The 27,376-nt window shown below is 46.0% G+C and overlaps 1 protein-coding gene across 1 annotated transcript; it reads left to right on the top strand.

Moving 5' to 3' along the window:
- The first annotated feature begins 3,573 nt into the window (after nt 1–3,573).
- Nucleotides 3,574–25,889, top strand: tmem256 (transmembrane protein 256). Its single transcript, XM_072257223.1, has 4 exons — nt 3,574–3,698; nt 15,377–15,414; nt 22,239–22,319; nt 23,483–25,889. The coding sequence occupies exons 1-4, from the start codon at nt 3,620–3,622 to the stop codon at nt 23,624–23,626; spliced, it is 342 nt and encodes a 113-aa protein (XP_072113324.1). The 5' UTR covers nt 3,574–3,619; the 3' UTR covers nt 23,627–25,889.
- The last annotated feature ends 1,487 nt before the right edge of the window (nt 25,890–27,376 follow it).

Raw genomic sequence — 27,376 nt, 5'->3', positions numbered from 1 at the left:
AGTTGCGGCTAACGTGGCTGCCTCTTTCTCATCTAGGTAGGGTCTCATACCCTCAGGGACACAACTTTTAAACTGCTCAATCAGGATCAGCTGCAGCAGTCTGTCATAATCCCCCTCTACCCCCTTCGAGGCACACCAACGCTCACAATATGTCTGCATCTCACGGGCAAACTCCAAATACGTGCGGTCCCACTGCTTCCTCGCATTCTGGAACCTCTGCCGGTATGCCTCCGGGACCAACTCATAAATCCTGAGGATGGCCTCTTTCACCACCTCATAACTCTGGGCATCTTCCGCGGACAAAGCAGAGTAAGCTTATTGGGCTTTCCCTTTCAGTACACTCTGAAGCAAAACAGCCCACTTATCCCTCAGCCGGTCCTGACTTATAGCCACTTTTTCGAAATGGAGGAAGTACCGATCCACGTCGGTATCGTCAAATGGGGGAACCAGCCTAACCTCCTGGGTCACCCGGAACCCTCCACCTTGGTTCGGCACGAACCCCTGCTCTGCCCTTATCTTTAACTTCTCCAGCTCGAATTCCCTTTCCCTCTGTTTCTCTCTCTCTTCTCGCTTCCATTGCCTCTCTTTCTCTTCTCTCTCCAACTGTCTCTCCCTCTCTCTCTCTTGCCTTTCTAACTCTCTCTCTTTCTCCTGCCTTCCTAACTCTCTCTCTTTCTCCCGCCTTTCTAACCGCTTCTCTTCGTGTTCTAACTGTCGTACCCGGAACTCGTGCTCGAGTCTCAGTTTTTCAAGCTGTACCAGTACCGCGTCTCCGGCAGGTTTTTCAATAGACACCACCCCCAGCTCGCCTTGGGGAAACACACCTTTAGATGCATAGTGCTCTACGATAGCTCTGTGTATCTCCTCTCTCCTCATTGTCGACTTCCCCTTAGCAAGATTCAACAGTTTGGCCACAGCTACCAAATTCCGATTTCCTGGCATCCTCTAATGCCTCCAAGGTCGGCGCCTTTATAAATTCCTCAGCCTCCATTTCTGCTGTTTGTCTTTTCTTTCTTTTGGGAATTTTGACCCAATCAATTTACTCCGTCCCAAACTTAGCGTTCAAAATCGCGGACGAGAACCCCACTTATGTTACATACCCCGTAACTAGGTTGCCAAACCAGCAGAAATGGATCACTCAGTTGGGGTCTGGATTACTAGATCTAAGAAAGTTTTATTAAAGAAACAAGCAACACAGTAATCGAAAGAATAATAACTGCAACAGTTCAGCAATGATAAACACACATGTGCACAGAATTAAGATAACAGCATCAATCAAGCTCTATCGTTGTCTGGGGGTAAATGACCAATTTCAAAGTGACGCAAGGTCCAGTTCGATTTAGTTCAGTTCGCAGTAATCGTTGCCATGGCGATGGACAATGTCGGGGGAAGGAGAGAGAGAACAAGAACGAATGACCATTCAAAACGGCTTCCACTCACAGACCTGCGATATTGCTCACAAGCAGCTTTCGGGCGAGTCCTTTGTGATGTCACCTGAGGTCACCGACTGTGACCCCTCCTCCAGATGCGGTCGATCCTCTGCAGTGAACCTGGCACCCAAGCAAGGGCGGACACACACCGGGTTCCCGCTGATCGTACCTTTCCATCCTGTGCGTCTAAGGCTTGGTTCCGCAACCAGCCTTCCAAACGACTCCCGCCGACTTGCGGGGGGGCACCGCTTCCAGGGTCTCGTTACCTCGTGGTGTCGTGTGTGTCTTGCCTTAGCGAACCTGTCCCTTTTTATCCCCCTGCTGGGGTATCGCCTGTCCATCACTTCAAACAGTTCAGGGTTCAAAGGGGGAGCCGCTCTAGACAGCTCTCTCTCCCGTCCCTTCATTACACATCTCCAAATGCTGTTCCATTGTCTTCCTTATCTCTCTCTCTCTCCCAAAGACAGGTGGCAGACCAACTGCTGATCACACAGGACAGCTAACATCTTATCTATGTGTATTCTTGTCACACCATCCACCATCCGCTCCCTTGGCTTCACGTGACCCTGATCAGTGGAGGGGGGTTGTGGAGCTAAGCAAGTGACACACCTTGCCCAAGGGTGACCTGCAGGCTAGCAGAGGGAAGAAGCATCTTACACCTCCTTTGGTAAAAGCGTATATCCACCCCATCACCAACCAATTTAAATACCTGTTTTAGTAGATGACAAAACCAAGAATGAGCCAGAGCACAGACGTACGTACTCAGGGCGTACTTCTTCCACCCATTCCAAGGCTAAAATTATAGCAACCATTTCAGACATGAATACTGATACTTTGAACAATAATCTTGGCTTTGGAACATAAATAGAAACACCTGAATAACCTGTCTCTGAATCTTTTGAACCAACTGTGTGGATATGTAAGAAGCATAATACAGTATCTGCCTTGCATATGTTGCTGAACTACCTGTGTCATTATTAGCATAAAACGATTTGAAAACATCTGAGTCAACATTTAAGAAAGTATTATTAATCATAATACAAAAAGGAGTAGGCTACACACTCTCTCCTGTGGAGTCCCATTCTATATTCGTTGTGTACATACATCTACTGATGCTTCCGGACACATCTTCAGTGATGTTTCTGGAATCATCGGGTGTTTCGGGTCTTTCAACATCATACAACCTCCTCCAGGTGACCCAGCCGGGGCTGATCAGACCCCAGCTTGTGTCCAGATGGCTAGCTACTTATGACTCCATGGCTCCCCTCTTTTGAGCCACAGCCATCTTGAGGCCCTCTCTGCCGCATCGGTGGTACTGCCGATGCTCTCCTCTTCCTCTCTCCCTCGATGCCCAAGATACTGAAAGCTCTAACTGAGGAACGGGCTGCAAATCCCCTACAACCAACCTCCACTGGGAGACACCTCGCTCTCCATACAATAATTGTTGTCATGGCTTGCAGCTTCCTATCAACCCCCCCCCCCCTTCACCGTTGCCTCCAGAATTTGGTTAACACCTTCATCAAACTGCTTCCACAGTGAAGTCATGTTAGCTGCAGGCCATTTGATCTGCCTGCTGTTAGACTTCATGTTAGAGGGATTAGTTTGCAACACTTGGGAGTCTCATACTCCTTAGAGAATGTTGTTCCCACCTAACTTGTATCTTTCTTGCACATAAAAAATCTTGAATCCAATTGAACATTCTACCACCTATTTCCATCTTTTCCAGTTTAAGCAGCAACCCTTGTGTCTCTAACATATCATAAGCTTTCTCAACATCAAAGAAAACTGCTACCATCGACTCTTTATTAAGTTGAGCCTTAGGAATATCAGATTCCAAACTTAATACCAAGTCCATGGTAATTCTCCCTTTACCAAATCCGCCTAATGGTATATAGCTAATTTACCACTACTTTCCACAAAATAAAAAATAGCCTTGTTATTCGTTTCATTATCTTACATATATTTGGCGTTTGCGAAATAGTTTTACCTTTGATTGTCACTCGTAGAGACTCGCCTATGCCGCTCATTGGTTTGAATAGGTGCCAATCATATAAAGTAGGTAGGACTATTCAGTCTGGATTGGATAATTGGTACGTCATCACCAGCAAATCGCCGTGATGATTGGTTGCACACCTGCCATTCAACTATTTTTGTGGGGCCGTGTCCATTGACCTTCGGCCGACGGAGCCATGGCGGCTAGAGCTTTTGGGCGGCTGGCGGGGCTCTCGGGCTCTTTGGCCGTGGGGCTCGGCGCTTACGGTGCGCACGGTGAGTCTGCCTTCACCTCCCCGTCGCCAGGAGCAGTCGGCCCACTGGCTGCTGCTTGTGTACCCGGGCCAAGTTGCTGCTTCAGTGGAAGCGAGGCGTCTCGGGGGTTTTGGGGCGATAGGAAAGATATCTTGATGAGTACCTGGGACGGGGTGGGTGTCCCCACGGTTTTTGGGGGGGGGGGACCCATGGATTTTCAAGGGAAGGGCCCCCTCCTCCCATGGCTTTTCAAGGGAAGGGCCCCCTCCTCCCATGGCTTTTCAAGGGAAGGGCCCCCTCCTCCCATGGCTTTTCAAGGGAAAGCCCCCCCCCATGGCTTTTCAAGGTTAGTGTTTGGGGATTCCCACTGGTTCTTGGGAGAAGAGGTGGGGGGGTTCTCATGGCTTTTCAGTGGAAAGGGTTGGGGTGCTCCCAAGAGCTTTGGGGTGTTCTCATGGCTTTACGGGTTTGTATGGGGTGGTGTTGTACGAGAGAGCTCAGCGAGTTGGGGAAGGGAGTCCTCACTAGGTTTGTGGTGTCAGCGTAGTGAATTGACTTTCCCCCTCTTCCCATCGTTTCTCGCACCTGTCTGACCTCTAAAGGGATATGTGCTTTGGCCTCGGCCATGTCCTTACATTCATCCTCCAAACAAAGTTTGGCCCACGTTGGGAGTATTGAGGTTCTGATCGTCTGTCGTGGGAAGGATGTGGAAGCTTTGCAGAAGGGGTTCACCATGGTGCTACCCAGATTAGAGAGTATGAGCTATAAGGAGAGTCATAGAACACTGCAGCAGAGCAACTTGCCCTTGGCCCACCTAACCCATACCAAACTGTTGTGCCTCATCACATTGACCTGCACCTGGACAAACTTGGAAGATTTGGGCAAGCTTTGCTTGTTTTCTCTGGAACATCGGAAAGTGAGGAAGTTTATAAAATTGAGAGATTTGGAGAGGGTGAATGACCTTTTTTCCAGGGTCATTCATTATGTGTTGTGGGTATAATGTCCTTCCATGACTGTGATTGTTCTCGGCAAATTTTTCTCCAGAAGTGGTTTGCCATTGCCGCCTTTTGGGCAGGGTATTTATAAGACAGGTGATGCTAGCCATTATCAATACTCCTGAAATTATCTGCCTGGTTTCAGTGGTCACATAACCAGGACTTGTCATATGTCAGTTCCCCTCTACCACCACTCTGCTCCGTCTAGCGGAATTAGTCCTTACTCTTAATAATTTCTCCTTTGGCTCCTCCCACTTCCTCCAAACTAAAGGTGTAGCTATGGGCACCCGTATGGGTCCTAGCTATGCCTGCCTTTTTGTTGGGTTTGTGGAACAATCTATGTTCCAAACCTATTCTGGTATCTGTCCCCCACTTTTCCTTCGCTACATCGATGACTGCATTGGCGCTGCTTCCTGCACGCATGCAGAACTCGTTGACTTTATTAACTTTGCCTCCAACTTTCACCCTGCCCTCAAGTTTACCTGGTCCATTTCTGACACCTCCCTCCCCTTTCTAGATCTTTCTGTCTCTGTCTCTGGAGACAGCTTATCCACTGATGTCTACTATAAGCCTACTGACTCTCACAGCTATCTGGACTATTCCTCTTCTCACCCTGTCTCTTGCAAAAACGCCATCCCCTTCTCGCAATTCCTCCGTCTCCGCCGCATCTGCTCTCAGGATGAGGCTTTTCATTCTAGGACGAGGGAGATGTCTTCCTTTTTTAAAGAAAGGGGCTTCCCTTCCTCCACTATCAACTCTGCTCTTAAACGCATCTCCCCCATTTCACGTACATCTGCTCTCACTCCATCCTCTCGCCACCCCACTAGGAATAGGGTTCCCCTGGTCCTCACCTACCACCCCACCAGCCTCTGGGTCCAACATATTATTCTCCGTAACTTCTGCCACCTCCAACGGGATCCCACCACTAAGCACATCTTTCCCTCCCCCCCCCTCTCTCTGCATTCTGCAGGGATCGCTCCCTACACAACTCCCTTGTCCATTCGTCCCCCCCATCCCTCCCCACTGATCTCCCTCCTGGCACTTATCCGTGTAAGCGGAACAAGTGCTACACATGCCCTTACACCTCCTCCCTTACCACCATTCAGGGCCCCAAACAGTCCTTTCAGGTGAGGCAACACTTCACCTGTGAGTCGACTGGGGTGATATACTGCGTCCGGTTCTCCCGATGTGGCCCTTTATATATTGGCGAGACCCGACGCAGACTGGGAGACCGCTTTGCTGAACATCTACACTCTGTCCGCCAGAGAAAGCAGGATCTCCCAGTGGCCACACATTTTAATTCCACATCCCATTCCCATTCTGACATGTCCATCCACGGCCTCCTCTACTGTAAAGATGAAGCCACACTCAGGTTGGAGGAACAACACCTTATATTCCGTCTGGGTAGCCTCCAACCTGATGGCATGAACATCGACTTCTCTAACTTCCGCTAGGCCCCACCCCCCCCTCGTATCCCATCTGTTACTCATTTTTATGCACACATTCTTTCTCTCACTCTCCTTTTTCTCCCTCTGTCCCTCTGAATATACCTCTTGCCCATCCTCTGGGTCTCCCCCCCCCCCCTTGTCTTTCTTCCCGGACCTCCTGTCCCATGATCCTCTCATATCCCCTTTTGCCTATCACCTGTCCAGCTCTGGCTCTATCCCTCCCCCTCCTGTCTTCTCCTATCATTTTGGATCTCCCCCTCCCCCTCCAACTTTCAAATCCCTTACTCACTCTTCCTTCAGTTAGTCCTGACGAAGGGTCTCGGCCTGAAACGTCGACTGCACCTCTTCCTACCGATGCTGCCTGGCCTGCTGCGTTCACCAGCAACTTTGATGTGTGTTGCTTGAATTTCCAGCATCTGCAGAATTCCTGTTGTTTACTTGTGATATGTACCAGCTTCTCATTCAGCCATCAACCACCTGCTCCCATGGCTTCATGTGACCCTGATCGGTGGGGCTAAGCAAGTGTTACACCTTGCCAACAGGTGACATGCAGGCTAGTGGAGGAAAGGAGTGCCTTACTCCTCCTTCAGTAGAGACTTATCTCCACCCTGCCACCCTTTGAGGAAAACACCACCTGGTGGTGCAAATCCTGATGGCAGCAGCGAGAAAAGAGCACAGCCTGTGTGGTGAGGATCTCTGCTGATGGATGCTGCTTTCCTACGACAGCGTTTCGTATAGATGTGCTCAGTTGATGTACTGGGCCGAATCCAAGGAATCACGGGTGTGTTTGGGATGTGGGAGAGAAATATTGTGTTCATGGGGAGAATATGCAGGCTGCAATGGTGTTTCCTGAGGTGGCAACTCAACTAGTTGTGGTGTGGTGCCTCCCCTGAATTCTGGAATGGTGTAGGTCGCTGAGGGGTTGAGGTGGGAATAGGACAAAAAATGAAAGATTACAGAATTAAAGGTAATTTTACTGCTATTGGTAGTATTTATAGGACCACTGACACCAGGCATATAATCTCTGAAGGGTATTGATCATGGCTGTCTTGTAAAGACACTGTCCAGGAGAAGGCAATGGCAAACACTTGCATAGAAAAATTTGCCAGGAACAATCATGGTCGTACGACACAGCACATAATAAATGACCCTGAAAAAAGGCCATTTCCCCTCTCAAAGTCTCTCATAAATTTATAAACTTCCAGCAAGTCTCTCCTCAGCTTCTGATATTCCTGAAAAAACACACAAAGTTTGTCCGAATTTTCCAAGTTTCTCCAGGTGAGACAGTTTGGTTTGGGCTCTACAGGCTATATAGGGCCTGTTAACTATACAGGTTAAATAGGGCCTGGTGCTGTGCTGTAGTGTTCTATAGGGCCTGTTGGACTTCACAGGTCATACAGGGCCTGAGGCTGTGCTGTAGTCTTCTATGACTGTCATAGCTCATACTCTCTAATCTGCACCTTCTCAAAGCTTCCACATCCTTCCCATAATGGGACAACCAGGACTTCAAAACTCCAAGCATAGGCAAAAGTTTCTTTGGAGGGGAAATAGGTAAGGGCAAACCCTTTGACAACTTTTAGAGGTCTGGCACGTCGAAGAGAGACATTGGTGGGAGCATCGAACCTGCTGAGTTCTTCCAGCATTTTGTGTATTGCTCAAGATTTCCAGCATCTGCAGAATCTCTTGTTTGATGTGAGTCTAAGTCTGGAAGAATAAATTTAGAGGCTCACAACTCAAAATATGTCATACTGGCTATCTTTCCACTTCGCCCTCAATCCTGATGCAAGAATCCCTTCTCCCCTTCCCATAGATGCTGCTCAACAGCTGAGTTCCTCCAGCAAATTACTTATTGCTCCACACATGAGGATGCTCCAAGATAAAATCCTATGGCATTACAGGAAATGTACTGGCATGGATAGAGGAATGGCTGACAGGCAACAGGCAGCGAGTGGAATAAAAGGGGACTTTTCTGGTTGGCTGCCAGTGACAAGTGGTGTTCCTCAGTGGTCAGTCTGTATTGGGACCGCTACTTTTCATGTTGTTTGTCAATGACTTAGATAATGGAATTGATGGCTTTGTGGCAAAGTTTGTGGAGGATAAGAAGATAGGTGGAGGAGTAGGTAGTGCTGAGAAAGCAATGCGATTGCAGCAGGGCTTAGACAAATTGGAAGAATGGGCAAAAAAGTGGCAGATGGAATACAGTGTTGGGAAATGTACATTAATGCATTTTGGTAAAAGGAACAATAGTACGGACTATTATCTAAATGGGGAGAAGGTTCAAACATCAGAGGTACAGAGGGACTTGCGAATCCTCGTGCAAGACTACCAGAAGGTTAATTAACAGGTCGAGTTAAAGAAGGCAAATGCAATGTTGGCATTTATTTCAAGGGGAATAGATTACAAAAGCAAGGAGATAATGCTGAGGCTTTAGAAAACACAAGTCAGGCTACACTTGGAGTATTGTCAACAGTTTTGGGCCCATACCTTAGAAAGGATGTGTTGTCATTGGAGAGAGGAGGTTCATAGGATGATTCTGGAAATGAAGCAGTTAACGTATGAGGAGCGTTTGGCAGCTCTGGGCCTGTACTCACTGGAATTTAGAAGAACGCAGAGAGGAATCTCATTGAAATCTACTGAATGTTGAAAGGACTATATAGGGTGGATGTGGGGGGGATGTTTCCTATGGTGGGGGTATCCAGGACTAGAGGGCACAGCCTCTAAATTGAGGGGTGATCCTTTAGAACAGAGTTGAGGATTTTTTTTAGTCAGAGAATAGTGAATCTGGGGAATGCTCTGCCACAGACTATGGTGGAGGCTAAGTCTGTGAGTATATTTAAGGCGGAATTTGATTATTTCCTGATTGGTCAGGGCAACAAAGGATATGGCAAGAAGGCAGGTTTATGGGGTTTGGTGGGATCCAGGATCAGCCATGATGGAATGACAGAGCAGACTCGATGGGCTGAATGGCCTAATTCTGCTATGTCTAATGGAAGCATACAGTGAAAAATGTGTTGTTTGTGTTAACAACCAACGTAGTCTGAAGATGAGCTGGAGGCAGCCTGCATTCCAGCACTGACATAGCAAGCCACCATGTTCAGAACAATACGCGGCCAACATGCACCAAAAAACACACCTTTCCTACATATCCGTGCACCTGTACACACAGACACTGCAGTCTTTGTGCCTCGACTTCAGAGTGTCTTATCTGGGTGAGAGGCCGAGATAGAGTAGATATGCAGAAGATGTTTTCCGTAGTGGGGGAGTCTAAGATTGGCAGGCACAGCCTCAGAATACAGAGAAATCCCTTTAGAACAGTGATGAGGAATTTCTTTAGCCAGTTGGTGGTGAACAACTTCTATAGGTGTATACTGGAGAGTATATTGACTAGCTGCATCTTGTCTTGTCCATACTGCACCTGCCGCTGGGCTATAAACATGCAGGAGCAATGTGTGGTTAAGTGCCTTGCTCAAGGACACAACACGCTGCCTCGGCTGAGGCTCGAACTCGCGACCTTTAGATCGCTAGTCCAACGCCTTAACCACTTGGCCACGCGCCATCACAGCCACCACCATACCCTTGAATGGAAAATTCTACAAGAAGTAGTGGATTTAGCCCAGTACATCGGGGGATAAAGCCCTCCCAACCATTGAGCACATCTACATAAACTCTGTCATAGGAAAGCAACATCTCTCATCAGGTAGAAGTTACTAGAGCCTCAGAACTTGCACCACCAGGTTCAGGAATAGTTACTACACCCCAGCCATCAGGCTCTTGAACCAAAGGAGATGACTACACTGAACTTCACTGGCCCGTCATTGAAGTGTTCCCACAACCAATGATCTCACTTTAAGGCCTCTTTATCTCATTATCTCATGTTCTCATTATTTATTGTATTTACCTATATTTGCATTTGCGTGGTTTGTTGACTCTGCACTCTGGTTGATCTTTCATTGATTCTGTTATAGCTACTATTCTATAGATTTGCTGAGTATGCCCACAGGAAAATGTATATGGTGACATATATGTGCTTTGATAATAAAACTTACTTAGAATCTGTGCAAATTCATTGCCGCAGACAGCTGTGTGGAGGCCAAGTCATTGGGTATATTTAAAGCCAAGGTTGGTGTGTTCTTAGTCAGGTCATCAAAGGTTACGGGGAGAAGGCAGGAGAATGGAGTTGAGAGGGAAAATAAATCAGCCAGGATGGAATGGTGGAGAAGAAGAGTTGATGGGCTGAATGGCCTAATTCTGCTGCTTTGTCTTATCTATATACATTGGCACAACATCGTGTGCTGTACTGTTCTGGATTGCTATTGCAAGGTCATGCAGACATCAGAATCTGCTGCCATTATTTATAGATTATAACGCTGTAGTCCAGTGTGCTTGAAATGAATTCCCTTATCAAAATTGAATTTGAAAGATAATTGAGGGAGACAGGGCGATGCACGAGTGAGTGACAGGCGATAGTCCCACAAGGTCATCACTGTTTCTGTTTTGCTTGGTTTGCGACAATAGATTAAATATATTTTCCCTTCCCTTCCCTCCCGCTCCCCCCCCCCCCCGCCAATTAAAGTGATGCCTGACTTGGCAATGGTTCTGCAAAGGCTTTTAAGAACGCATTCCTGCCAAATCAATTCTGAGCAAGTGCTTATATTTCGAAGTTAACCCGTGATCTATTTCGCACCATTTTAAAGAATACATTTAAAGTGAGTGGCTTGATTAAAAACATTCACCTTTGCCAATGTTTTCAGCAGTATGTTGGTGTCCTGCCCAAATATCCATGCAATTGGTTTATCAACTGTCTGTCACGGAGTGTCTTGATTAAGCAGCTAAGAACTGCATGCAGTCGTCATAAGACATAGGTGCTGAATTAAACCATTCGGCCCATTGAGTCTTCTCTGTCATTCTATCATGGCTGACCCAGTCTCCTTCCTTTTCCCTATAACCTTCAAGGCCCTTACTTATCAACATCTACTTTAAATGTACATGTCCTCCACGTCTGTCTATGGTAATGAATTCCACATATTCACCACCCTATTGCTAAAGAAATCCCGTGGACAACGAGGACATAAAGATCCTAGCCAGAGGCTCAGCAATCTCTTCCCTCGCCTCGTGGAGCAGCCTGGGGAATATTCCGTCAGGCCCCGGGGACTTATCTGTCCTAATGTATTTTAACAACTCCAACACCTCCTCTCCCTTAATATCAACATGTTCCAGAACATCAACCTCACTCATATTGTCCTCACCATCATCAAGTTCCCTCTCATTGGTGAATACCGAAGAGAAGTATTCATTGAGGACCTCGCTCACTTCCACAGCCTCCAGGCACATCTTCCCACCTTTATCTCTAATCGGTCCTACCTTCACTCCTGTCATCCTTTTTTTCTTAACATAATTAAAGAATGCCTTGGGGTTTTCCTTTAGCCTACTCACCAAGGCCTTCTCATGCCTCCTTGCTCTTCTCAGCCCCTTCTTAAGCTCCTTTCTTGCTTCCCTATATTCCTCAATAGACCCATCTGATCCTTGCTTCCTAAACCTCATGTATGCTGCCTTCTTCCACCTGACTAGATCTTCCACCTCACTTGTCACCCATGGTTCCTTCACCCTACCATTCTTTATCTTCCTCACTGGGACAAATTTATCCCTTACATTCCGCAAGAGATCTCTAAACATCGACCACATGTCCATAGTACACTTCCCTGCAAAAACATCATCCCAATTCACACCCACAAGTTCTAGCCTTATAGCCTCATAATTTGCCTTTCCCCAATTAAAAATTTTCCTGTCCTCTCTGATTCTATCCTTTTCCATGATAATTATAAAGGCCAGAGAGCGGTGGTCACTGCCCCCCAGATGCTCACCCACTGAGAGATCTGTGACCTGACCCGGTTCATTACCTAGTACTAGATCTAGTATGGCATTCCCCCTGGTCGGCCTGTCCACATACTGTGACAGGAATCCCTCCTGGACACACTTAACAAATTCTGCTAGTTGTGCTAGTTCTTTGAAAGAACTCTGACCATTCCCATCTTGAATCTGGTTTACTATCACCAGCATATGCCATGAAATTTGTTAATTTTGCAGCAGAACACAAAGCAAAAAATGATAATAGGGAGAAAAACAAAACTAAATTGCAGTAAGTGTGTTACATAGGTAGTGCAAAAAAGAGGACATTTAAAAAAAAAAGTAGAGAGGTAGTGTTCATGGGTTCAATGTCCATTCAGAAATCAGATGACAGAGGGGAGGAAGCTGTTCCTGAATCATTGTGTGTGAGCCTTCAGGCTCCTGTACCTCCTTCCTGATAGTAGCAATGAGAACAAGGCATGACCTGGGTGGTGGGCGTCCTTAATGATGGACGCCACCTTTGAGGCATTGCTGCTTGAAGATGTCCTGGATACTATGAAGGCCATTGACCATGATGGAGCAAAGCACCACCCCCCACAATACCAGATGGTGATACAGCAAGTTAGAACGCTCTCCACGATACAGCTATAGAAATTTGCAAGTGTCTTTGGTGACAAGCCAAATCTCCTCAAACTCCTAATGAAATATAGCCGCTGTCATGCCTTCTTTGTAGCTACATCGATATGTTGGGCCCAGGTTAGATCCTCAGAGATGTTGACACCCAGGAATTTGAAACTGCTCACCCTTTCCACTTCTGATCCCTCAATGAGGACTGGTGTATGTTCCCTTGTCTTGCCCTCCCTGAAATCCACAATCGATTCTTTGGTCTTGCTGTTGTTGAGCGTTAGTTCCTGGTAAGACTGCTGTTTAACACCTATCTTTGCCCTTGAGAAGGTGGTGATGTGACTCCCATACTGTTCTCCACACCTCAATTGAAGAACATACTTTTATTTCCTTTTGAAAGTCACTACTCTGCTAATCCCATCACTGCATTCTGCATTGTTATTGCTTTTCCCTTGTACCAAGGGCTCACAACCTGGGGTCTACAGACCCCTTGCTTAATGGTATTGGTCCATGGTTTAAAAAAGGTTGGGAACCCCTGCATTATACTACCTCAGCATACTGATGTGATGTAGTGATCTGTATGGATGACAGGCAAAGCAAAGTTTTGTCACTGAGCCCCAGTCCATGTGACAATAATAAACCACTTATCCAAATTACTCTCCTGCCTTTTAAGATGGCGCCGCTGGAGCCCAGCGACTACTTGCTGGTGGCCAGTGAAACAAAGCAGCTAACTACTTTGGTTTTCCACTGTTTTCTGATATACGAGCGCTGCAGCCAGTAGCCTGTGGTTTCACTGTCGGAGTTGAGCTGAATCACCTGGATAACCTGGCAGTTTGACGGTGTGGTCTGGGGTCTCGGAGAGGCAGGACGGTTGCAGTGCACGTGGACCAGAGTTGCTGGAGCGTACTTGCTGGCAACTCGCTGTGTCAGAGGCGAGGCGAAGTTGAGGGAAGATCCGAGGTTTGATCGATTTAAGAGCCTAGCCGAATTGGTGAAGTTGGGTACTGGCAAAATCAAAGCGACCAAGCCCGAGGGCATTTCAAAGTGGCAGAGAGTGAGGAGTGAGCAGATAATGGTCAGGGTGCTGGGGTCAGAGTCTAGGGACAATCCAGTTCGGCTAGTCTCTGTGCTGTACTGAAGCTGTGACCTGTAACTACTGGACATCTGGATTGGCTGTAGTGATGCCTGGCTTTTGTAAACTTCAGTTCTGAATGCTGTTTGCTTGCTTTTATTGTTTACCAGTTTTTTTTTCTTTTTCTTTCTCTCTCTCTCTCTCTCTCTCGCTCTCTCTCTCTCTTCACACACACACACAGCGTTGATGGTCTTTTGTTTTTAATAGATTCTGGTGGTTTTTATTTTGTTTTGTGACTAAGTGTAAGGAGATGAATCTCAAGCTTATATAAAGTATACACACTTTGATAATAAAGTCAGTTTGAACTTTGAAGTCAGTGCTTTTCAGATCAAAGTATCTTTTTGGTAAGAATTTTAGACCATCAATACATCATCTCTTTCAAAAGGAAGGGAGTTGAAACGCCCCCTGGCCAGGTCTTCATGCATGAACACTAATCCTTCACTGAATTAAAAGTAGGTGGAGGTTGTTCAGCCTCTCAAGCTCTTGGCAAAGTAAAATTTATTGTCAAAGTACGTATACACCCAGTGGCCATTTTATTAGATGCTTCCTGTACCTAATAATGTGGCCACTGAGTGTGTGTTTGTGGTCTCTGTTGCGGTAGGCCATCCACTGCAAGGTTCGATATGTGCATTCAGAGATGCTCTTCTGCACACCACCGTTGTAACGTGTGGTTATTGGCGTTACTGTCACCTTTAACCAGTCTGGCCATTCTCTGATCTCTGTCATTAACCAAGAGTTTTTGCCCACAGAACTGCCACCCACTGGATGTTTTTTGGTTATTGCACTATTCTCTGTAAACTCTAGAGACTGCTGTGTGTAAAAACCCCAGGAGATGAGCAGTTTCTGAGACAGTCAAACTGGCACTAACAATCATTCCATGGTCAAAATCACTTCAATCACATTTCATCCCTGTTCTGATGTTTGGTCTGAACAACTGAACCTCTTGACCATGTCTACATGCTTTTATGCATTGAGTTGCAGGCACTCTGTTTTGTGCCAAGACCCTTCATCAGTACTGGAAAGGAAGGGGGCAGAAGCCAGAATAAGGTAGTGGGAGGGAGCAAGCGGGGAGGAACCACCCATCACCTCCCAAATTCTCACAACATCACACCTACCCCTCACCTGTTCTTGCCTATCACCTGCCAACTTGAACTCTTTTGCTCTTCCCCCCCTCCCACCTTATTCTGGCCTCTGCCCCCCTCCTTTTCAGTCCAGGTGAAGAGACTCAGCAGGTCAGGCAACATCTATAAGGAGATGTAGACACCTTCCTCCTTTCTTCTCAATCCTGAAGAAAGGTCTCAACTTAAAATGTCGACCATCTATTTCCCTCTGTAGATCCTGCATGACCTGCTGAGTTCTTCCAGTATTTTGTGTGCATTTCTTAAGACTTCCATACTTGGAGATGTAATCCTGCTTTTTATGACCCCCCCCCCCCCCCCACCCCTTCATAAAGCTGAGACCTAGTTGCACTCTTGTCCAGAATACTGTTTGCTGGACGCCATGGTGAAGGCTGGTTCCATCCTCTAGTCCCATTGGACAACCTCTCCAGCAGGGTCCATTCAAGCTTAGGTAACCTTCTCAACTCCTGCCCCTTGCTGTTGAATGCTCTTGGTCAAAGGACCTTAACACTCTTTATTTGCTTTTTTTTTTGTGCAGGATTCCGACGCAGCGATCGGGATGATTACTTGAAAGAGGTAAGGCACAAGGGCTGAGTGCGTCCTCCTGGGTTCCTTTTCAAAGGCACCTTTTCCTTCTGTTGTGATGTCCATTCACAATGGATATCTTTGGCACAACTGCCATTTATTGCACAGTTGTAAACCCTACCCCTATTGAGAAAGGCAATTTACTTTTGATAATTACCCTCCAACTCGTACATCATTGGGACCAAGGGAAACTTGTATGGTCGAAGTATGAAATAATTTGGAAAATGCGTAGCTCAGGTGGTTGATGGTTGGGTTGAGTTGTTCTTCAATCTTGGCAACTTACTTTCAAACATTTCATCACAGCATGAGGAGACATCATCAGTGTACTGTGTCCTCCGAATTCTTGGCCTTTGTATACTTGTAATTGTTTAGTGAGACCCCCTTCCTACATCCGGAGTGACGGCCAGCTAACTGGTTTTAAGTATATCAAGGCCAAGCATTCGGAGGGCACACCACAATCAACAGCGTGCTGATGATGTTGCTTCGTATGGTGATGAAACATTTGCAAATAAATTGACAAGATTAGAGAACAACTCAACCCAACTAGAGGGTGTAAACTCCACACTAAAAAGTTCAAAGTACATTTATTATCAAAGTATGTATACATTATACAACCCTGAGATTCATCTCCTACCAGGCAGCCACAAAACAAAGTAACCAAGAACAAACCCCATATATATGGGGGGGTGGGGGAAGGACTGTGTACCACCCAGTGTGCAGACAATAAAAACCAGATCATGCCCATAAAATAATAAAATAACCCATGAAGAAGACTGTTGAATACCCAATGTGCAATAAAAAAATCATGCAATCAGTAACTGCAAGCAGATAACGCTACTGAACTGAAGTCCGCAAAGTCTGAGACCCATAGTTCAGCGCAGAACTGAGTAAACATGCAGCCTGATCTTAATCGACCTGTACCTCATCTCAGGGCCCCTACACTCTGACCTTTTCAATCTGGCCCAATGCTTAGCTCTCAGTCCAAACAACCGGCCCTACCACTTTGAGCAGCGATCTGAACAAACTTGCTCCTCACCACCCTTACCTTTTGAATCTGACCTGGTGCTTAGATCTCTGTCCGAGCATCATGTTCAGTTGTGTGGATCCACTCCTGAGCCTGGACCCTGCGGCTTCGATTTGGACTGTGCCCAACCTTTCCCTGTCTTCCTAGCTCACAACGACAGTCTCGCTGCCTCACCTTGCCTTAGTTCTGCCATGTCAAATTGCCGCCAAGTCCAAAGGGAAGTTACAGACTATGGCATGCGATGATTGTTTGCCGGAAAGTGTGGTTGACTAAAAGCATGTGAGGTCAGGATTGGGCCCAGTCTTTGGCTCTCCATGAGCTGTGTCAGTGCGCTGCCCTTGTTCTTTGGGTTGTTATAGTGTGACAGTCCAGAAACAGACCCTTCTGCCCGTAGTGTCCGCAGTGAGTATCAAATATCTATCTACCAGCACATAATCAATACTTTATTGCCCTGTTGAGGTAACATCAACAGGTCTGCAGATGCTGGAAATCTGGCAGCCACCTATTTCAGTTTGACTTCCTGTTCCCATATTGACATGGCTTCCTACACTGCCACCATGAGACCACACTCAGATTGGAGGACAGCACTTCGAATTCCATCTGATGGCATAAATGTCGTCTTTATATATTTATTTATTGATGTGCAGAGCAGGGCATTCTGGCCCTTTCTGCTGCCCAGCAATCCCCCAGTTTAATTGTAGCCTAATCATGGGGCAGCTTACAATGACCAAGTAACTTGCCAACTGGTAGGTCTTTGGACTGTGGGAGGAAGGCACATGGTCACAGCATGGAGGAAACTCTCACGGTCAAGGGGAGAATGTACAAACTCCTTACGGGCAGCAGCAGGAAAAAACCACGATAAACACGGGTGAGTTAGATTATAAGACATAGGAGCAGAATTACGCCATTCAGCCCATGGAGTCTGTTCTACCATTCCAGCATGTCTGATCCTGGATCCCACTCAACCCCCGTACACCACCTCACCATAACCTTTGATGCCCTGACCAATCAAGAAACTATCAATTTTCGCTTCAAGTATACCCACGGTCTTGGTCTCCGCAGATTCCACACAGATTCAGCACTCTGGGTAAAAAAAAGATCCTCCTTACCTCTGTTCTAAAGGGTCATCCTTCAATTTTGAGGCTGTGCCCTCTAGTTCTGGACACCGCCCACCATAGGAAACATCCTTTCTTACTGCTCCCTGAGATGTAGTCACCGTGGAACTGAACCAACAGGTGACCATCAGGCTCTTGAACCAAAGGGATAACTTCACTGCCACAATCACTGAACTGTTACCACAACCTTTGGACTTGCTTTCCAGGACTCATGTTCTTGATATTTATTTGTCTATTATTGTATTTGCACTGTTTATTGTCTTTTGCACTCTGTCTGTCTGTCTGTCCTGTTGCGTGCAGTCTTTCATTGATCCATGGCCGCACTCAGGGTGGGGGAGCAACACATTATTCCATCTGGGTAGCCTCCAACCTGATAGCACGAACATTGATTTCTCAAACTTCCAGTAATTCCCACCGCCACACCCTTTCACCATTCCCCGTTCCTGTTTGCCCTCACTTTATCTCCTTACCTGTCCATCACCTCCCTCCTCCTTCCCTTTCTCCCATGGGCTTCTGCCCTCGCCTATCAGATTCCCCCTTCTCCAGCCCTTTATCTCTTCCACCAATCGACCTCCCAGCTCTTTACTTCACCCCTCCCCCTCTCCCAGTTTCACCTATCACCTGCCACCATATACCTCTTCCTCCCCTCCCCCCACCTTAGTCTGACTCCTTGGCCCTGGCCCTTCCTTTCCAGTCCTAACGAAGGGTCTCGGCCCGAAACATTGACTGTTACCTCCTTTCCTTCGATGCTGACTGGCCTGTTAAGTTCCTCCAGCCTTTTGTGTGTGTTGCTTTGATTTCCAGCACTTGCAGACTTTCTCCAGTTTGTGTTTTTCATTGATTGTATCACTTTACCACGAATACCCACAAGAAAACAAATCTCAGGAGTGTATATGGGCGACATGTATGTACTTAGGTAATAAATTTACTTTGAGCCTTGAAGTGAAGCTAACCACTGTTTGTTGGATTAGGGTGTAGAATTGTTATTTTTCTTGTAGTTTAACTTACTAATTTTATATAATCACCTATAAATATTGTTCAGAGAATTTTCAGTAATTGGATTATAGCTAATTATGTATTAGCCAGAAGCTTCTCTGTTACATACCTAGAAATCCAAAAAGTAGTAGTTAAAATTGACTGCCAGCAATAATGTCTAACCCTGTACACATAGTGTACACCAGTAGAGGTCGCTGATGGTCTTTGCCTGGTGAACCTCGTTATGCTCATGTAACACTGGCTTTGCCTAGTGGCATGATCTCGGGGTGATAACCCCCTGCCCGGCCAAACCTTAGAACTCTCGTTTGGGTGAATGCAGTGCGATGTGACAGGCCGTATACAGGATGCAGTTAAATAACTATGATTTTATAACTCTTACTTGAACTATGGGATAAGTAGAGAACTAAAATATAAAATAAAAAGGTGCCAAGAATAATAATTAGACAGTTCGTGCACAACTAACTCGTTGGCGCTCACGCAGTATCCTCGGACCACCATTCGATTTCCTCCGAACTCCGTGGGTCCCGAGCCCCCGCTCAGGGTCCGCTCCGCTAGCCAGCTCACAGCATCTCTTCGTGTGCGTCTTCTCTCTTCATCCCCATGGCGAGTTCTCCCCAAATCCCGCGCAAACAACAGCTTACAGACACACAAGAAAGAATAACATCTGTCCCAATTGGTTAGCAAATGAATACATGTCCCGTTATCACTAATTATAACCCAAACATGCTGCTACAGAGAACTCCTTACATCAGCAGTTAACATTACAGAGAAGCCATTTTATTAGCCTTAGCAAGTAACATGAAAGAAGAACCCCTTACACTCACATACCCTGTTGTATTGCCTCAAATAACCGATTCACTATTAACAGTGGTACGAACAATACAAGAGGTACTTGATTGATCACCATTAGTGATCAGCAGCCTGGGGCAGCGCAACGCCCTGCAGTACCAGTGACCCAGGTTCAATTCCCGCCTCTGCCTGTAAGGAGTTTGTGCATTCTCTCTGTGACCGATTGGGTTTCCTCCGGGTGCTCCAGTTTCCTCCCACAGTCCAAAGACCTAACCCCGCTGTATGTCAATAAATAAATAAATTTATTTCTTGAATGAGAGGTGTTTGTTTACCAATGGACTCACCTTCAAGGATCCTTCAGATCATGTTCTCGATATGATTATTTATTGATTATTTTTTCTTTTGTATTTGCACAGTTCGTCTTTTTTTTGCACATTGGTTGTTTGTCAGTCTTTCATTGATTCTGTTGTTTCTTGGATTTATTGTGTATACCCGCAAGAAAATGAATGGTTGTATATGGTGACGTATACGTACATTGGATAATAAAATATTTTGAACTTAAAGATAAAACTGCCTATAGTGACACCCAAAGAAGAGAATTATATTATTGGGTGTTTTGGGGTAAATGTTCAATGGCAGAGTCAGCAGCAGAGAGAAAGGTTTATCAATAGGGTGTTCTTCAATAACATCTCCCAAAACTGTGAGAAGGGAAATTGGCCAGTTGACAATTTAGGGTCAAGATCCTACAGGAGAAAGGTCTCGACCCAAAACGTTGACTGTCTGTTTACTTCCACAGATGCTGCCTGACCCTAGTCCAGGGGTTCCCAACTTTTTTTATGCCATGGACCTCCATTAACCGAGAGGGTTGTGAATCTCAGATTGGGAACCCCTGCCCCAGTCAGTTACCCCAGTATCTCATGTGTTGCTCCAGATTCCAGAAATCTGCAGCCTCTTGTGTCTCCCAGCTCTGTCTCCCCTGCATGCCTGAGATCACCGCCAGCTCTCTGATTTACGCACCAACCTGACTTGGATGTGTATCGCTGATCCTTCACTGACACTGGGATCAGTGTCTTAAACTCCCTTTCTGGCACCAGTGTAGGGGCTAGCTATTCAACTCTGCCTTTCTCTGTGGAGAAGGACCACAGAATAGGGTTCTTCACCTACTGGAGAGGGAGGGGCCAGGTTGGGTGAGGAAACCCACCGACTACCTCGGTTGAGTGGCAGCAGTACTGTGAATGTGTAGAGATGTAATAGAACGCTACTGAATGAAAAGAATGAAAAAGGCTTTGCAGGGTTTATTCTTGTAACTTTTTATGAAGAATAAGGTTTATTTTGATTTTTTTTAAACTCTGCCTTTCAAGGGAATTGGGAATGGAGAATGCATTTTGACACCTGCCCTGTGGGTTACGGAAATGTCTCTGGTGGGTTTAGTGACTGAACATAAGAATATAAAAATTGTTGGGGGGGGGGGGCGCATGGAGAGAGCTATTTGGTAATGTCAAGGCACAGAAACGGGCCCTTCAGCCCGTTTAGTCCATGTGAAACCATTTAAACCGCCTACTTCCATCAACCTGCCCCAGGACCACAGCCCTCCATGTACCTATCCAAACGTCTCTTAAACATTGAAATCGTGCTCACATGCACCACTTGAGCTGGCAGCTTGTTCCACACTCTCATGATCCACAGGATGAAGAAATTTCCCCTCATATTCCCTTTAAACTTTTCACCTTTCACCCTTAACCCATGACCTCTGGTTGTCCCACCCACGCTCAGTGGGAAAAGCCGGTTTGCATTTCCCTTATCTACCCCTCATAATTTTGTATACCTCTATCAAATTTCCTCTCAATCTTAAATATTTGAAGGAAAAAAGTCCTAACCTATTCAATCTTTCTTTATAACTCAGGCCCTCCAGACCTGGCAACAACTTGTGAGTTTATCTGTACTCTTTCAACCTTATTTACATTATCGCCATCTGGATAGAAAATTCTGTAACCCATATGCTGATTATATTCCAGACATTCTTTGATCAAATTCACGAATGACCAATGCACCAACATATAACCATATAACAATTACAGCACAGAAACAGGCCATCTCGGCCCTTCTAGTCCATGCCGAACTCTTACTGTCACCCAGTCCCACCAACCTGCACTCGGCCCATAACCCTCCATTCCTTTCCTGTCCATATATCTATCCAATTTAACTTTAAACGACAATGTCGAACCTGCCTCAACCACTTCTGCTGGAAGCTCGTTCCACACAGCTACCACTCTCTGAGTAAAGAAGTTCCCCATCATGTTACCCCTAAACTTTTGCCCTTTAACTCTCAACTCATGTCCTCTTGTTTGAATCTCCCCCATTCTCAATGGAAAAAGCCTATCCACGCCAACTCTATCAATCCCCCTCATAATTTTAAACACCTCTATCAAATCCCCCCTCAACCTTCTATGCTCCAAAGAATAAAGACCTAACTTGTTCAACCTTACTCTGTAACTTAGGAGATGAAACCCAGGCAACATTTTAGTAAATCTCCTGTGTACTCTCTCAATCTTATTGACATCTTTCCTATAATTTGGTGACCAGAACTGTACACAATACTCCAAATTTGGCCTTACCAATGCCTTATACAATTTCAACATTACATCCCAACTCCTATACTCTTTCTTCACCACCCTATCCACATGAGATTCCACCTTCAGGGAACTATGCACCATTATTCCTAGATCCCTCTGGATCCAACATGTCTGAAAGTTGAATGTGTTTAAGTTTTGAGCTCTGTTGTCAGGCAGTAGGGGAGAGTGTTTTATGGTTCTGGGAAGAGCAGTGTGTGTTGCATAGTGACGGACTGCCGTGTTTCCAAACCTGTAGCACTAACTTGCCTTGTTTTGCAGCTGTTTGAGACCGCAAACAAGTACCACTTCTTGCACAGCTTGGCACTACTGGGAGTTCCTCATTGCCGAAAACCTTTGCTGGTATGATCTTCCTTCAATATTTTTAATTTCTCCATTTGTGTTTCTGACTGCTTCCACTGTATTGAACGTTGAACTGTACAGCGGAGGTGCAGGCTCTTCGGCTCACAGTGTTGTTCCAAGCTAATCAAATTAGTAATTCAGAATCAAATTTATTATCGCTGACCTATGTTGTGAAATTTGTTGTTTTGCAGTTGTAGTACACTTACTGCCTGTTACACTGCTGGCGTTTAGGGCAGCAATGAAGTCCTAAATCTCTGTCTCCGCAGCAACGTTCAGGGCTCCTTGATCACACTAGTAGATTCCTCTTGGTTTTCACTACCATCAGTCACACCGGGTGGAGACTCAGGAAGACCGTCGTGCTCAGATGTAGGAAGATTCTTCATTGCTGTTTCCGTAGCAATTTTGTTTGACCAGTCAGGGTTGTTAGCCCTGAGGTGAACCCCTGAACCTGGAGGACCACCCTTAGTCTGGCCTCTACCCTTTGACCTGTTTGGCATGGGTGACTCTACCAAGAGCCAAAGCATAAAGCCCTGACTCCAGCCAACATAGCTGTCTGGGTCATTGAAGCACACAAGCCTCCAGACCCTACAATGAGGTCCTCTTGGAGCGGTAGCAGTGCAATTCAGGCATAAAAAATTATTATAAATAATGAAAAACAGTGCAAAAATGGTAATGTTTGTAGGTTCATGGACCATTCAGAATTTAAATGCCTAACTAAACTAATCCTCTCTGCCTTCACATTCTCCATATCCCTCCATTCTCTGCACATCCACATTCCTTTCTAAGAGACTGTTGAACACCTCCATCACCACCCCTGGAAATGCGTTTCAGGCACCTACTGCTCTGTACCTCCTGCCCAACTGTAGCTGCGAGAAGATGGCCTGGCCCAGATGGTGAGGACCTTTGGATCTTGCCTTCTTGAGTGAACACCTCCTGTGGATACTACTGATGGTTGGTAGGGAGGGATGTGTTGGGCTAAGTTCATTACTTCTGTAGTTATCTTGCTGCTGTCATCAGGCAGGAGGTACAGAAGCCTGAAGACCCTCAACACCAAGTTCAGGAACAACTACATGCCTAATGAGAAGACTTACTGTGTTGGCATGTTCTGAGAGACCGTCAGAGGTACTATTCCATTCTCCTAATCTGCTGCTGTTTGTTTCCAGGCGGGTACCCTGCTGACCTCTGGGATGGTGATGTTCTGCGGCTCCCTCTACTTCCAGGCCATCACCGGGGACCCCACACTCACCAAGGCTGCGCCATTTGGCGGAACCTTACTAATAGTGGGCTGGGCAGCCATGGCACTATGATGCTAAGAGAGCCAACAGACATCGGAGCAAGGAAGCAAGAATCCTAACGGGTATTCAAGTGGAAGTAGACGTTTGCAATTCACCTATAACTGCACATTAACAAAACCAACCTCTGCACTAATATTCCCACTGTCTCTATAGAAACCACCCCAGAAAACTTAATCCTGTTTGCTCAGTAGAAACCAGTCTTGTCACCACCCTCTCTCAACCACTGGCTGTTCAATGGTTCTGTTTAATATCAGAGAACATATGCAGTATACAACCTGAAATTCTTACTCTTCAGAGACATCCAGGAAACGGAGAGGGGAAAAAAAACAAGGAATGAATGACACAAAAACATTAGACCCCAAAGGCCCCCCTTCCCTTCCCTCCCATGCACAAGCAGCAGCAGAGCATCAATGTTCCTTCTACTTGTTCCAGCAGAAAAACATCAGCCCCTCCCCACCACCACCCACCAAGCAACAGCAAGCACCCCCCCCCCCCCCCCCCAGGAGACCATGTTCTATAGACCATCAAAAACTACTGTCCATCCCAACCCTTCAACATCTCAACAGGCCCTCTCTCTTACTAACGAGGGGGAGAGAGAGGTTCGCTCCTGTCACAGTGAGAGGGGAGGTAACCTGAGAGTGTGAGAGAGAGAGAGAGAGCAATCGTTTGAGTGCAGAAACCTGGGTGTTTCGATCTCCCGAGACTCTTCAGTCTTCAACATCAGCGAGGAATCCGGTCGTCCACGGGGCCACACAAATCCACACCCTGAAGACGCATGTCTCCTAAACCGCTCCTGGAGATCCCAAAGCAGACGGCTTGGCGAGTTCTGAAGAGTGAGGACCCACAGTCGGTGAAGAATGTAGTTTGAGCGCAGCTCTAGATCACGGACTCTAACTGGACCCTTGCTGCCTTGAAAGAGTATTCTGTAGGCCATGTAAAGGAGCTAGTGGTGGTCCCATGTGGAATCCCAGTCCCTGGGTTGCCTATTGCTTCTCACCCTCTTTCCAATCACCCTACCAACTAAATTTAAAATATTTTTGTTCCTTGAGCAGAATTTTTTTCTCTCCCTGATGAGAAATGTTCCAAAACATGTGTATTGCATGTTTACGTCATAGTATAATTTCCCTCCATTTTGATGTTAGTGATTAAATTTGGCTGTCCTCATGATCAATTGCAATATATATTAAAACACAAGGGGGTTAAAGAGAATCCTCACTCTGACTGCTTCAGTCTTTCAAAAGAGATGTTATTGCATTCGTTGAGTTGGATTCATTACTTTGAAGAGGAGCAGTGGTCCAGGCTGTGATGCAGCCAGTCAATATACACCAGCGCCTGATCCACTGAGTTTCTCCAGCACTTGGGTCTGTCAGTTAACTGGCTGCTCTAAAGATTATTGCATCTGACAGATGTTGCCTGAACCTCTGAGGTCCTCCTCCAGCAGCTCGTTCTGTTTTTTCTTTTTGGCACCAGTTTTCAGAATCTGCAGTTCCATGTCTCTGAGCTACTTGGCCTTGTCAGACTGGCTTTTCTCCAAGGCCCTTTCCAATAATATCCATTGCTTCATCAGCCACATAATAAAGCAGTTTTTGTTCTATTGAAATCCGTGTGGAGGGTGGACAGGTTGGAGGAAAGAAATAATTCTTAAGATGATATGCCCATTATGCCACTGGTGTTTAGGGCAGCAATGAAGATCCTTCATCTCTGCAGTATTCCTTCATCACGTCAGTAGCTTCCTCTCAGTTTTCACTACTGTCGGTCATGCAAGTCCCAGACAGAGACTAAGACATACCATTGCACTCAGATGTAGAAAGATTCTTCATTGCTGTTTGGGTAGCAATTCTGGTTTTATCAGTCAGGGTTGTTGGCCCCTGAGCCTGGAAGACTAGTGGGATACTCTTAGTCTGTCCCTGTTTGGCATTGGTGACCCTCCCAAGAGCACTAACTCCAGCCAACGTAGCTCTCTGGGTCATTGAGGCACACAAGCCTCCAAACCCTATGACAAGATTGTGGTCCTCTTGGAGGGATGCTTCTTCTGTAAATCTTCATGTCAGATCATGCCTGTGTATTTGATTCTCTATGTTCACCACTGAAGATTGCCCTCAAACCCTGTGTAATCCCTGCTCCCTTGTCCAAAGTGAGTTATTTTGATAGAAGGTCCACAATACTAAAACACTAGAGGTGTTGTAAGTTGGCAAAGCAAGATTGTGATCATGTATTAGTCACCAACATTTGTACAATGTAATAGATATATTAATAAAGTTTGTATGATTCTAAATATCCAGCTGCCTTTTTTGGCAAATCTTAAGTGGCAGCATTTGGCTGCCTTTTGCAGAGACTTGGGTACATGCACCCAGTGGGACCTCCTGTACCAAATAAAGTGGCCACTGAGTGTAATTGGGAAGTTGGTTTATTATTACATAGAGCAACAATTTGTTTTGCATGCCATCCATACAAATTGGTACATTGAGGTAGTACAAGGGAAAAGCAATAACAGAATGCAAAACGAAGTGTTACAATCAGAGAAAGTTCAGTGCAGGTAGGTGCAAACCTCACGACAAGGTAGATTGAATTTTGTTACGTCTGTCTAAATGTGCAATGTGCAGTTTATAGTAATTTATAATAAATAGTATATACAACAAGACAGTCAATATAACATAGAAATACAATTGTATCAGCATGAATTAATCAGTCTGATGGCCTGTTGGTCCTGGTTTTTATGCTGTGGTGCTGTTTCCCAGATGGTAGCAGCTGGAATAGATTGTGGCTGGGGTGACTTGGGTCCCCGCAGATCCTTCGGGCCCTGCTTACACACTGTCTTTGTAAATGTCCTGAGTAGTGGGAAGTTCACATCTACCGATGCACTAAGCTGAGCTGAGCATCTCTACAGAGTCCTGCGATGGAGGGAAGTACAGTTCCCATACCAGGCAGTGATGCAGCCAGTCAGGATGCTCTCAATTGTGCCCCTGTAGAAAGTTGTTAGGATTTTGGGGCCCAGAGCAAACTTTTTCAACCCTCTGAAGTGAAAGAGATGCTGTTGTGCCTTTTTCACCACACAGCCAGTGTGTATAGGCCACTTGAGATCCTCGGTGATGTGTAAGCTGAGGAAGTTAAAGCTGTTCACCCTCTCAACCCCAGACCCATTGATGTCAATAAGGGTTAGCCTGTCTCCATTCCTCTTGTAGTCCACAACCAGCTGCTTTGTCTTTGCAACATTGAGGGAGAGGTTGTTTTCTTGACACCACTGTGTCAGGGTGATGACTTCTCTGTAGGCTGCCTCATTATTATTTCAAATTAGGCCAATCAGTGTAGTAGCGTCAGCAAATTTAATTAGCAGATTGGAGCTGTGGTTCGTGACACAGTCATGGGTATACAAACAGAGGGGGCTTAGGACACAGCCTTGAAGGGCACCTGTGTTAAGGGTTAGAGGGGTAGAGGTGAGGGAGCCCACTCTTACCACCTGCCGGCGATCTGACAGGAAGCCCATTTCAGCCTTTAAAGCAGGGTGAAGCCAAGCTTGGAGGAAATTGTGTTGAATGCTGAACTGTAGTCCAAGAACAGCATTCTCACATAAGCATCCTTCTCCAGATGTGTAAGGATGGGGTGTAGAGCTGTGGCTATTTTTGTGATGTATTTTTGACAATCTTACTACAGTGAGATAGAAGCTGCAGGTGATATGTGCTCTTGGGCTTTTGTATCTTCTGCCTGATGTGTGAGAGAGAGAGAGAGAATGTCCAGGGTAGGTATTCGTTTATTGTTGTCACG

Source organism: Mobula birostris, chromosome 5, assembly GCF_030028105.1.
Source record: "Mobula birostris isolate sMobBir1 chromosome 5, sMobBir1.hap1, whole genome shotgun sequence".
NCBI classification, from domain to species: Eukaryota; Metazoa; Chordata; class Chondrichthyes; order Myliobatiformes; family Myliobatidae; genus Mobula; species Mobula birostris.
This window is presented reverse-complemented; position numbering and strand designations above follow the sequence as displayed.

What these genes read in the sequence shown, in the direction of transcription:
- tmem256 (XM_072257223.1), top strand. Translation starts at nt 3,620, where the DNA reads ATGGCGGCTAGAGCTTTTGGGCGGCTGGCGGGGCTCTCGGGCTCTTTG. An exon ending in GGGATGATTACTTGAAAGAG is followed by an intron (nt 15,415 to 22,238) that starts GTAAGGCACAAG and finishes CTTGTTTTGCAG; the next exon opens with CTGTTTGAGACCGCAAACAA. An exon ending in ATTGCCGAAAACCTTTGCTG is followed by an intron (nt 22,320 to 23,482) that starts GTATGATCTTCC and finishes GTTTGTTTCCAG; the next exon opens with GCGGGTACCCTGCTGACCTC.